This window comes from Lissotriton vulgaris, chromosome 2_1 (genome assembly GCF_964263255.1).
Source record: "Lissotriton vulgaris chromosome 2_1, aLisVul1.2, whole genome shotgun sequence".
Taxonomy (NCBI): domain Eukaryota; kingdom Metazoa; phylum Chordata; class Amphibia; order Caudata; family Salamandridae; genus Lissotriton; species Lissotriton vulgaris.
The window spans coordinates 745,916,570-745,929,389 of record NC_141687.1 but is presented as its reverse complement, the minus strand read 5'-3'; the positions used below and the strand labels follow the sequence as shown (position 1 = coordinate 745,929,389).

At 40.0% G+C, this 12,820-nt stretch overlaps 1 protein-coding gene across 9 annotated transcripts in view; it reads left to right on the top strand.

Annotated features, from left to right (window-relative positions):
- The window catches only part of PLEKHA7 (pleckstrin homology domain containing A7), a 1,124,460-nt gene that overhangs the window by 975,785 nt on the left and 135,855 nt on the right, over positions 1-12,820 (top strand). For all 9 annotated transcript variants that reach the window (XM_086956043.1, XM_086956041.1, XM_086956042.1 and 6 more), the window contains 2 exons: positions 7,118-7,219; positions 9,878-9,986. In XM_086956043.1, coding sequence (XP_086812169.1) covers positions 7,118-7,219; positions 9,878-9,986 — 211 coding nt within the window. The remainder of the gene's footprint in view (positions 1-7,117; positions 7,220-9,877; positions 9,987-12,820) is intronic.

Here is a 12,820-nt window from a genome sequence, read left to right as displayed (position 1 = left end):
GAGCACTATTACAGTGGCAAAACTGGTGATCAGATACTGACACCGGAGTTCAGGTGGTGTCTGAAGAGGAGGCTGTCCTTTCAGAACAGCTTCCCCTTAACAAGTCATCCCGGTTCGAGCTGACAGTTGTCCAGGGGACGACTGCATTCTTCCCTCCCCCCAATGTTTTCCAAAATAAAAATCTTTTTTTTCTTCTTGTAAAGGCAAACACAACCTGGTCATTTAAGGGCGACAGGTTACTATATAAACAAGGCTTCCATTTTGAAATGAGAATGCAGGCGTGGAGGTCTGCTGTCCTTGTAGGTCACATCCCTGTGTTAGTCGCAAGGAGTTGCAAATAGCAACCTGCCTAAGTTATATGCACTGGGGATGTTGTTTTGAATCCATATGCAAATTTTCATTTTGCAATGCAACCTTTTAGTACATAGATTGTTTCCCAACATGAAAGGAAGTTCACAAACATTTGATATTCAGTATGTGTCTTGCCTTTGTGTACACCAGACCCTAAATGTATAAACATTTAAGGTATAAAATGGGAGAAGACTGCAAAGTTATAAAATTGTAGAGCAGAAATACTTCTCTTTAGCCTAATTTGGCAGTAAGCCCACCTGTGTGTATGATATTCGCAATACTTCTACAACTACCTTACAACTCAAGCTCCCAGAGTTCAGCCATGCTTACATTGTACTGGTTGTCTGTAAGATATGATATTTCCATTGACTCAATGATGGTTCTAGAATTTCAGGGAAAGGTCTTTGTAAACATCCCAAATTCTGCTTCGTAGTACCCAAACTAGATCATTTATACCAACCTTTAAAACCTTTCACTAGAGGGTTGCTAATATTATGCTCTAAAACTCTACTCCTTAGCTGCAATTTCCTCAGATTTTATTTTTACCCTTTCTCTGCCTCATTAGTACCATGAATAGACAGTACATATCTGGTATATTTTAGCCTGCATGTTCATAATAATAGTCCTTGGGTGTAGAGGCTGATTCAGCTTCACCTGCACTCGCAGATACGACTGCCCTGGAGACCCGCTTTCTCAGAAAGTGGGGCCTGGGCTGGACATCTAAACCAAGGTGCAGTCACTATTCACAGTGCGACTGATTTTCTTAATATTAAAAAATTCATATACCTTCAAGTGAACCTTTACAGATTTAAAAACCAAAGAGTCTATACCATCCACTGAACTTCACCCAGTTGCCTCACTACTGGCTACGCACCAACAGCGGTGGTTAAATTACGAACACCACTTGCAGTAGGGTATTTCTGAATTTTTCACCCCACTCCTTCGTGTTTCAACCTGATGTAATCAGGAGTCTCATGTGAAAAGCTTTAACTGCTTGAATGGACTCTAGTCCGTTCTCATATGCAAAGGAATGACGAAAACATGTATATAGCACACCTCACAACTGGAGTTGTCTCTAAGCACTGGACTTCCAAATGAGCCACAGAGGAAGCATAGGGATTGCTAAAAACAAAATTCCTTCATGCTGGTTTTGAAAGCCTCAAAATTAGGAGGTCTTCTTAACTTCACTGGTAGTTTGTTTCAAAAGGCAGATCAGCGGGGTACAGAACTATACTGCACATATACCAGAGCTTGAGGGGCATATGCACAACCTGGTTACGGCCTGGGGAACTAAAGTATCTTTGAAACACAAAGCGACCAATCTTTTTCCAAAAGTACCAATGGTACTTAGTTATTATCAAACCTATTGTGAGTTGTAAGATGTCCTCAACCATTCGTTCTCCATTTTCTCTCGAGTGCTGCACCTTCCTTTCTCTTTAATTCTGAAGTAAAATCACTATTTCTATGGGTGTCTTCTCTACTGGTACTAAGCCGAGCAAGATAATATAAAACCTTTGTTTCATTTTTTGTGAAATGGGTAAGAGTTCGTTTACAATTAAAATTGACAATATCTGTCATACAACGGTGCAATTTGGAAAGCAGAGGCTGTGTATTTCTGATGAATAAGTACAGTTTGAGAAAACTGTGTTATCTTTCTGTGAGTTTAGGGTTAACTGCTAGTAACAGCAAGCGAGTAGTGAGTTAGATGGTAGAATCACCCAGAAACAAACTGCTCGATCATTATTTAGTTATTTGACTAGCTTTTCTATCGGGAAAGTGGAAAGGAGCATCGTAGTCTGGTGTCTAATAGATCATAATGCATTTTATGGCATATTTGCCAGATGCTTCCCAGTGCAGCCACTTACATCCTTTTCAATGTGTGTATTAGCCCTCTTGAAGGGGAGTTGTTGGTGGAAGATAACAGCCTGACCTACACCTCTTTTTAGAGTTCTTTCAGTTGGGATTATTTTGTATTTTTTGGAATCATAGTGTATTGGAAAATATCATTAAGCCAGGTTCCTGCAATAAACAGAATGTGAACTTTGGTATTAAGCATGGTTACCTCAAATGTTAATGTGCATGTCTTCGCTGTTCACGTACCAACAGCAGTTTAAAGCTGCGTAATAAATATTTTTGACTAACCTTATGAATTTTGAAAGAAACCTAAATTCGCTCATTTTGGTTGGAAGATAACGGTCTCTTCTCTCTCACCCTCCAACAACCCCATTCCACATTCACACAAGGCGAGAGGAAGGTTTGAAGGAAAATTATGATGGCTCTCAGCAGTCTGATGTGAAAAATGTAAATTATTTCAATGGCGAGTTCCCATGAAGAGAGCAGTATTAAATACAGCTCCTTGTTTATAAATAAGGGAAAAGTACATGCTAGAATCTGGTAGTATGCACCCAGAGAGATTGCATGATAATTGGCTTTGCTGCATTGTTGATGATCATGTCAACTACATTTAAAAACACATGCAGCGCCCCCCTGATGTTTGGCTTTCCCTGTTCAAGACATCTCATCTTTCATTGCCTCATTTTCGGCCCTAATCATCTACTCGAATTGCATGACATGTGCAATCAAAGGTCGCACCCCCCCTAGTCATCTTGAGGCTTACGCTGTGACGTAGCAGGGAATGTCGCTTGCACTTCCTGTTCTAGCAGCTGTCATTTATGCCAGATGTGCGGTGCAACAACAGCCCTTCCCTTTTCAGAGCAGTACAAGTCATAGGCAGGGTCCTAGGCTTCCATCAGTCTTTTTTCCGAAAACGATTTCAGATTTCCATACCAGACAGGAAATCATTTTGCTTGTGGTTTTCTTCAGGTATGCTAATACTAGACAGGATCTAAAATACCCCCCAAATCTTCACCGTGAAGTGGGGTGTTGTGTTAAACATGCACTAAAACAAGGTGACCAAAGCCCCTCTCAGTCCACTTGTCTTATGGAGTTGGAAGGCTTCCTGGAATGAGTTCAATGCTTCTCGCTGGAAGAAATACAGCTAGCAGATGCAGCTCCCTTCCACATACACCATGTGTTATGTGTGGGAGGAATAAAAGACAACAAGTTCTGTTCATGTTGTTCATGCCTAAATATAATCTATAGTTTTTCTTGCAACAGAAAAACTCCAAATAACCACGCATCTCCTCCCACTCGTGTAAACCTGCATCAAAAATGCCAAGGTTGGTGTAAAAAGCATGTGCCTCAAGACTTGGCCTTTTTTGTTTTGTTGTGAAGCATGTCCTCTTAACTCCAAGGATTTACATAAACACACCCTCGTTACTTAATTTCATTGCACGAATTACAGACAATCATAAACGTTCCCTGTAACTCCTACAGCCCTTGAGTATTGTATGTCAGACTGTTGCAGCTCAACACACTTGATTGCTCCCATTATGCGTGTTGATAGAGTGTCCTAGCTAGAAGGCCCTCCAAACTTTTAATGCACAATTACCCTTCTGCTAATGTTAACTCCTAACATGCACACGTGTTCTGCAGGTTCCCAGAAGTACTCATAAAGTTCTTCCCAAAACTCTCCCCAAAAGTGTGGTTCAAACGTGGTCGTAAACTTATGGGAATGCATTTCTGACATTTGTGAAGCCGACCCTTAGCCTTCAGAACAGAGCTACCTAGTACATCCTACTGCTTCTCCTTTTGTTCATTAATTCATATTTATCTGTCCTCATAGGTTTTATGCAGGAAGGATGAGTGTTTGTTCCCCCAGAGCTAGAGCAGCATTGCCGATCCTTGAACTGCACATCCAATCAAGCAGTTCTCACAGCACCGCGAACAAGTTATGTGCTTGACTGACGCTACAATTTACTCTTTCCGCATGAATGTAGCTAGAATTCGTCTTGTTTTGACAGTTTATATGCAGATGTCTAGTCACCTAAGATCTTCCAAACAACATGTTCTAGTGAAGCCTGCCATTCCCTGTAGATAGATATTTGACTAAGGAATTATTATTCACTGCAGCATCTGCACAACTCTAGGTACTCTAGTGTCCCCTTTGATATATTGATTACAACTCATTTGTAGCATGATGATGATCCCAGTGCTAATATTCCCTACTGTGACCAGCTCCTCAGCTACGACAGTGCCGTAGAGGAGTTGAGTAGATAATTGAGGACTGCTCTGAGATGATCTGGGAAATGTTTCCAGTATTTAGCTGAAAATCAAATCTGAAGAGGATATACGTACTGCTCTGACACACAAAGGTAAGGAATTTTAACCCAAATGCTCCAAGGCTGGTATGGAAGCACTTGCTCTTGCATTACGTGTGAATCGAGAATGCAGAAAGACTGGTAGCAGGCCTTGGAGGGTCTTATTGCACGTACATATTTCATGAAATAACATTAATGTGTATCTTGAAGCCAGTGCAGGCTCTAAAGGTGCCCAGATATATAAACCCTACTTGATTGGCCAAGAATAAGGTGAGCACCCAAGTTTTGCATACTTGCATGGTATAGTTTAAGGACTTGGGTGGACTTAGGCAAATGGCAGACGAGACAAGATGATGTCATTGGCTGTGTGATCCACTTACAAAAGGACATAGATATCAGGGCAGTGCTTAATTTGAACCAGTGGTTTCCTGTGCTCGACCTGGCACTTAATTGCCATTGCCAGAACCTGCACTTATGACAGCTGCCACATGGCGGCGTTTTTTGTGTAATTTACAGATGAGCAGAAAAGAAGTTGTTTGTTAATTCAATATACCTTAAAAACAACTAATACCTGCCACCCAAGACATTTTTAAAGCTTGACGGCCTTGAACAGTCTGAATTGTCATACTTGTAACAGTGTGATGCTTAGTAGTTGTGTAAATCAGGCGGCAATGTGTGGTGCAAACTGCGATGACTTCCTGACGAGGGACCTGGCACTTATTTATTTTTTTACAAATTAAGCACTGCATCAGGGGATGACTTTTCCTCAAGGTTTAGAGAATAAAGTCAGTATGCGGCCAGTTTGTAAGGTGGGCAATAAAAGAAAGTCTTTGAACAGCAGGTGTTGGCAACATCAGTTACTCTTGCCTTTAAAAGGTGAACATCAACATAGTTGTTTTGGCACTGCTTGTTTATTTTTACTTTATTATTCTAGAATGGCCATCAGCCATTTTAGAACGGTAAAGTAAATCAGCCAGAATGGCTGCTGGTGTGTCATGGAGCATGCAGCACTTTGCATTACATCTCTTCGAGGGGTTTTCAAATGCACATCCTTGCTTTTTACCATTTGTACCTCACTAGGACCTATTATGGTTTCTGGAGGTTTTGAAGAAAACACTGCTTGAACCCTTACAAGGAGTTGATTTTAGACAGCTAACTTTCAATTTTTTGTTTCTGGTACTAATCAGCAGTGCCCGGAAATTTGACTCCCTGTTTTTTAAATATCCTTTTTTCAGAATGTTTCCTGATATATCAGGCTTGGGAATTTGTTTTATTCCTAATGTTTTTTCCTCTTTTTGTTTGGAGAAAGAGATTATTCTACCTGAATTTCGTCTATCCCCTCCTGAAGAAGTTGATTTCCAAACATTGGTTGTCAAGGAAACACTTACTTTTGAGCGAGTTTCTTGCTATAGAGGATTAGATACACTTATTGTTAATTCTGGCCCTGCAAAAAGGGTGTATAAGCCTACAATTAGATTTTGAGTAACAATTCTTGATTATTAAGACCCCCACATCCAGGAAGTTAGGGATTCGGGGGATATCTTCTGGATGCATCCATGCTTCATGGGCAGAGTCACAGTGTGCATCTTTAATCAAGATTTGTAAAGAAGCTACTTGTGCCTCTCCTTCGACTGTTGTCAAGCAGTTTAGACTTCATCATGCGGATTCAGTCTGAAGATGTTTGGATTGAAGGTTCTCCCTGCTGTTTAGTAATGTTTGAGTTCCCATCAATTCCATAATTCTGAGCCAAGTATTCTATATTCTAGTCATTACTCTCCCGTTGATTGGTTAGCTAGTCCGATTTATGGGCATGAAAGGATGTTTGTTTAGAAGCGAAACTATGTCAGGAGTCAGCATGTGCTGGCGGCAGGCAGTCTTGTAATACACCGCAGGAAGTAAGGCAGCCTAAATGTTTATATTTTGATTACTGTTTACAGTTTCATAAACCTGGATTTACAAGGCGGACACACCTCTTTAAGGAGTGACTAAAAACAGGAAGGCTGGAAATATCCGTCAGCAGTTAAATATTTCTAGCAGTATGCCTGGAAAGCTGCAGCGTTCGCAGGTTTCCACGAGTACTACTGGGAGCGCCAAGTGACATTTTCTCTTGTTGGTATTTCCATACTACTCAATAATACACAGTACAGCTTTGCACTGGGAAAATGCAGCCCCTCTGTGCAACTACACGCCTTTCTTTTTATTTATTTTCTTAGTTTTCAAGCATTTTTCTCAGTGGAGTAATTTCTTTACTTACAGCCCACAAAGTTTGGGATGTTCTGTCAGCGAATGGCCATAGAACCACAAATGTGTGTCCCTACAAAAACTCTCAAGGCAAGCCACACCTTGATCCGCCCATTTCCCGCCCCTTGCATGGGATGCGTAATTGAAGACAGGTGTGTTCTGCAATTGCTCGGTAGTAGAGCTCATTTACACCTCTGAGTATCCTTTCGTGGATACCTGGCAGGCATAACCGGTGATTGGGGGACTGAAGGTTTACAACAACATCCTTCTGCAGAAATCGTCGGATCACCTCTTAAGCTATTGTTGTGAAGTCATTAATCTTAGGCCAACTAGTCATTACTAATGTGAAAACTTTATGTTGACAGGAAATGGAAAATGCCTGGAATGAATATCTGAAACTTGAAAATGATGTAAACCAACTCAAAGAAGCCTTACATGAACAAATGAGCAGGTCGTTCTATTCTCAGGTTCGTTTTTTTGTAATAAGCTCTTGTATATTTATATCTTGCTAAGAACAAAAGTAAAATTGTGTGACCAAACAATGACTTATTAGTTCACTGTTGACACTATAGATAATGCAACACAACACTACAGAAAAAAGTAATTGTACAGTGGGGAAGTTTAGAGCCGCACTCAGATAGGACATATCCCTTCTAATTATGTGATGTCATATAAGGGCGGTCTGGGTAATATTGAATAAAGTTGCACCTTTCCGTAAAATGCCATTCCAGGTTGTTACTTAGAAGAGGGTAAATACACACCCTATCGTTTAGAGCAAGGTGATTTCTGGTGCAGTGCAGAACAATATCAGTAATCAGTTTGTCTCAAAGGTTTTCCATTCTGCACCATTAAGAAAATATATTCAGCGTGAGCTAGAGAGGTTGAAGTATTAATGGGGGAGGCTCTGTTAGGATCGTGCATTTCCTTGAAACTTTCAGGGCTATGAATCGGAAACAATATATCTGACATTTATTCCCCAAATTACTGTGGCAAGAAGTGAATACTGCAGAAAGGTCTGCAAGAAATACTAGAAATAGTTCATCCCTTTATGCCGTATAAACTGGCGTTCTTCCTAATCACAGCCTCCATAGTTGCCTTCTTCAAGTTGAAGATAATTTGTATGCCTGTAATGTGCTGTACTCCATAGGTCCTTCGTATCTTGGAGGAGGACTACATGCCCTTCGCTTACCTTGGAGTGAAGTTCCATTCGGGTTGGATAGTCAAGTCATTACATTGACTCACTTTACACCTGATAGTTTCTGGACAAGACCATGTGGATGACTTGAGTCCTTAAAAGAAGCTCAATTTCAAAGTAAATAAGACAGTGGAGAAGAAAACAATGAGGTGGTAAAACATGCTGCGATAGCAGATTCTCATCTGTGCTTCCATTGCAATACCAGTGTTCCAAGAATTTCAAACTGTGGTTTTGGCAAATAAGTTGTATTAAATTTGGAGTTACCGCATCAAAACATTGCTGAATCAAGTACTGCTCATAAACCAAGGGCTAGATCATATCGTTTTGATGGTTGGAAGATATTATTGTATTAGGAATTCAGATGGTCCAATATTACAAGCTCATCTGATGATTCTGATGCATGTTTCAAATCATGAATTCTGTTCAAAAACTTCATTGGGAGAGAATGTGGTGTTACAGCTAGGCATGCCAACTTTGGATTTGGGAAACCTGGTTCAAGTCTTGGGGTCTGCTCAACATCCTGTGAATCTGGGCAAATCACTTCATGTCCCCCTCTGTAAAAAAAATAATGAATGTGACCTTATGTAATGTAACGGGTACTCAAGTAAAGCGATCCAATACTTTCAAATCGAGTTGGCGCTAAATGAAACTGCAAAAAATAAAGTATTACCCCTGCACACTTCCTAAGGGAGTCCTATGCCACAGATATTTGCAACATTCTTTCACTGTACATATATCTCTGTATTATCAGTTTGTAGGTTCAACATCTTACAAAGTTAAAAATAAGATGATTTGTTAAGATTCCACAAAACATAAAATGCTTTGCTAAATTTTGGAATTATTTAACAACCATGCCCACAATGTAATTAAGTGTGGATTACGATACAAATAGAGGTTTCTTCTTCAGCCAACAGTGACTGCAGGAGATTGCAAAGTGTGTTGTGTCAGAAATGCTCAAAAAGCTGATAGAGTTGCTGTGAACAAGTTTCTTTTAGATAACCGGGCAGGTACTTTTTGTGACACGAAGCCCATTTGTTAGGACTATTCTAATGTATAATTACTCACTCCGAATTCCTTACTAAGTCTTACGTGTGCATGCTGCTAAAAAGAGAACAATTTGACTCAAGTAAATGTCTGATAGGGTTCTGCGCTCTGGATTGTTTTCTCTATTGAATTAAGACTTTACTCACTTGTAACCCAAAAAATGCTGAAGGGAGTGTAACTCCACATGATCACCAATGCTCCGCCACCTTTGTTCAGTACCTTAGTCTATGGGAATCTTTGCACCGCTACTTGGAGATTAAATTTCAAAAGGTAATGAATCAGCAATGGAAGACCCCAAACCTCTTTAAAAGTGCATTGTTTATGTTCAAGACACATGTCTGATCTTTTCCATAGATGCTGTAGATGACCTAGGATGTACCATGCAGGGTAGCCATTGAAATGATGGAATCTGTGCAACAGAGCTCATCTGTTTAAGATGCTATATTCTTGGTGAAACCTTAGCAGGTCTTCAGCTTCAGTATTTAAGAAGATAAGAATTCATTATTTCTAAAAACAAGCATATTAAATGTTTTGTAAACCTGATTTGGTGCTCTGTCATAGATTGTAAATCACCTAATCGGGGAAGTTTCTGCCACTAAAAAATAGACTTTGGGAATGTTTGAGAGGGAAATTCGCCTAGTGGGTCTCTTTGGGTTTCCAATGGCTTCTCCCTACTCATTTTTCCTAGCCTGTATTATGCTCAATAAAATTAATAGGCCAATGATGATGAACAATGACATGTATCCAATGCTTACAGTAGGTCTGATCATGCTGTTTTTAGTGATGAAATTTGATAATGGAATGTAATAAGATTTAGAAAGATGTTCTTGTGTTTTGATAAAATGTAACATCCTTCTCATGGTTATTCCCTGTGACTGAACATTAGGAGAAAACACAAATGCAGAAGGAATTATGGAGAATTGAAGATGTCACAGCTGGACTTAGCACTAATAAAACAAACTACAAAGTCCTAGTGGAATCCATCAAGAATCCCGGTAAGAAACCTCTATGTTTTGCCTGCCAGTGATTTGGCCTTTTCTCACACAAGTATCAAATCAGGAAAGTATTGTTGAGCAGTGAACAATATGAGAATATGTGCAGGATTTAAATCAGTCTTAATCCTGTTCTGAGTGTGTGTGCAACAATGCTTCTCCTATTTCTTTTAGAAAGATTGGCATCACACAACTTGTGCATCACTGATATCTCCTCAAACTTTGCAACTCATTTTTATTTCTTTGTTTCCTTGGAAAAAGTGCACAGTAAAACCTGCTTTGAGTTAATCAGATAGACTGTTTGAACCGAGGACCAAGTCCTATCGCTTTTTTGATGTATGTGTTGCGCAGTATATGAACTGTATTTTATACGTGTATTTTTTTACAGGACTGATTAAGCAACAGTACCATTATTTTAATTTATAAACCTTCAAATGCATGTTCCTTGGCTCTTTTAGTCAACCTATTTGTAATTAGTATTCATTATTTCCATATTATGTCTCCATTTGCAATTGGCGAGCAGTAGAGCCTCTTCCTCCACTCCTTTAAGATGGGTTTTAGGTGGATCAAAACTCTATATCCTGTGGAACTATAGATGTCAATGAAAGGATTATTATCCCATGATGCTAGGTCAGGAATCAAAATAGTCAGCCTTCATGACGGAAGGAGTCCCGAATCTAGTCTCATTTCAGTACGGGTGAAGGAAAGTTTGTTTAGAAGACCTTGGTAGTGAGTGGCAAATAAGATAACTATGACTGTTGGTCTCACTGTTGTCCTAACATTAAAACATTTCTTGCTTTGGTAGTATTTGGTCTATGCTTGCTGTACATGTTTTCAGTGGTATATGGAATGAATGGCTGATGAGCAGCACAAGTTTATCCTGGCTATATGCAGTGTTCTCAGTTCATTAGGCACTCTTTAAAGCATGGGTTTATCTGTCAAACAACAGAAATATGTTCTTTGAACCTTTCATAATCTGCATGTTTTCCACTGAGTGACATGAGAGAGAAGAACAATGTTGACATCAAATAAAACATTGCTAAATTCCAGGCTTAGTGAAAAATATGAATTAGGTTTAGGGGGCTTATAGGATGAACCAAATGATCATCAGAATTGAAACCCTGAAAGAGATTATGGTTGTCTCCTTGTAGTTTGGCAATGGGGCCTTACTTAACCTGTCACACACATCTTCTGGAAGTGAAATCAGTCTTCATCACCATGATAGTTTCTCTTTGTTTTCCAATGGAATTCATATCTTGTGATTAATCACATAGTCGCTGCAGAGAGGGTATCTGAATGTTGGTGCCAATGATTTAGTGATGGAGCTTTCAAAGAGGCCCAGTTAGACTTCAACAACCCATGACTTGGTAAGATTTGTGAGTGTAGATAAACAATCTTGTGTCCTGGTTTCTAGAAGGAAAGAGTCCCAGAGCCTGGAATACCAGAAGTCTGGGATCTAGCTCGGCAAAGGTCAATAGCAGGCCATAGAGCAAACCCTTGGTAAAAGATCCAATAACATCTAAAGCTACAAAAACGGCAGGACCCTAGTAAGTTCTCACATTGAGTTGGTCCCCTAACTTTACCAATCATTTCCAGAGCAGATCGAGAACGATTGCAGCAATTTTTCAGTGAAATTAAATCAGAAGTAAATACAATATTGGCCGACTTACTGCTTCAAATAGCCCAAGAATGATTTGGCGGCACTCATTCGGGCTAGAGTGAATGGCATTTAGTGTCGATGAAAGATCGAAGTAGCAGCAGTTGAAAAGGGGGGAAAGAAATTCAACTGAAACAAGAAAATCTTTAAAATATATCTTAAGGAAACAAATTCACAAAAGAGGTATTCCAAGACGGGCTGATGGTGGACATAAAAAGCTAGGTGCTTTGTAGCTGCACATCAGCAGAAGACCCACCTTTGGGGCTAGCCAGACTCAAAGATTTTATCTCAGGGTACTGAGGGGTGAAGCATCAACAAACATTCTCGCCACGGGCCACTGTTTTGATAATAAGAGAGGAATTGATGGCTGTAGCCTGGGTGAAAGGAGGCATTGTTTTTACAAGGGAACACAATATTCAACTCTTTGAGGACTTTTCCCAATCTACTCTACTCGGAGGAAACGAAATTGGGGCCTATTATGAATTTCCTTTGATCACAGAAGGGACTGTCTTGTATATTTTTACATTTGGAAAATACAAAAGGATTGAAGGAGGCAGAGAACATACTGGGCCTGAAAGACATCAAACCAGGAGCACTGGAGACGGGCAAATGGCTCTAAAAGTACTGTTACAATGAGTAACGCCCTGGATAAGAAGAAGGGAAGAAAATGGCAATGAAAACACTATTACAATGAGTAACGCCCTGGATGAGAAGCAGGGAAGAAAAAGGCCCTAAAAACACTATTACAATGAGTAACGCCCTGGATGAGAAGAAGGGAAGGAAAGGTTTTCTGAGAGGAATAACATCAGCTAAAGCGGAAGAGTTGCAGCACCTTAAGGAAGTCAGCAGTGAAGGGGGATCCGCAAGATGCAGATCATCCGACTTCGGAATTACAATTGGTAAAGGATCAAGTTTGAGTACATTTGCAGTCACTGTAGTAAACAGTTGCTGTGGGTATTCGGGCAGGATAGGGGTGTGGAGGTCTAAAGAGTTTGGGCAATGTTGAAATTATTCCCTTTCTGCAGGGCCACCCCAAATGTTTGCCTTCTGTTGGTGAACCCATGTTTGTCTTTGCCATAGGACTCTTTACTGCTGCTAACCAGTAATAAAGCACTTATGCTCTCCGTTCTAAACATGTTAAAGCTTGTATGCACCTGATTGGCACATTTAATTTACCTGT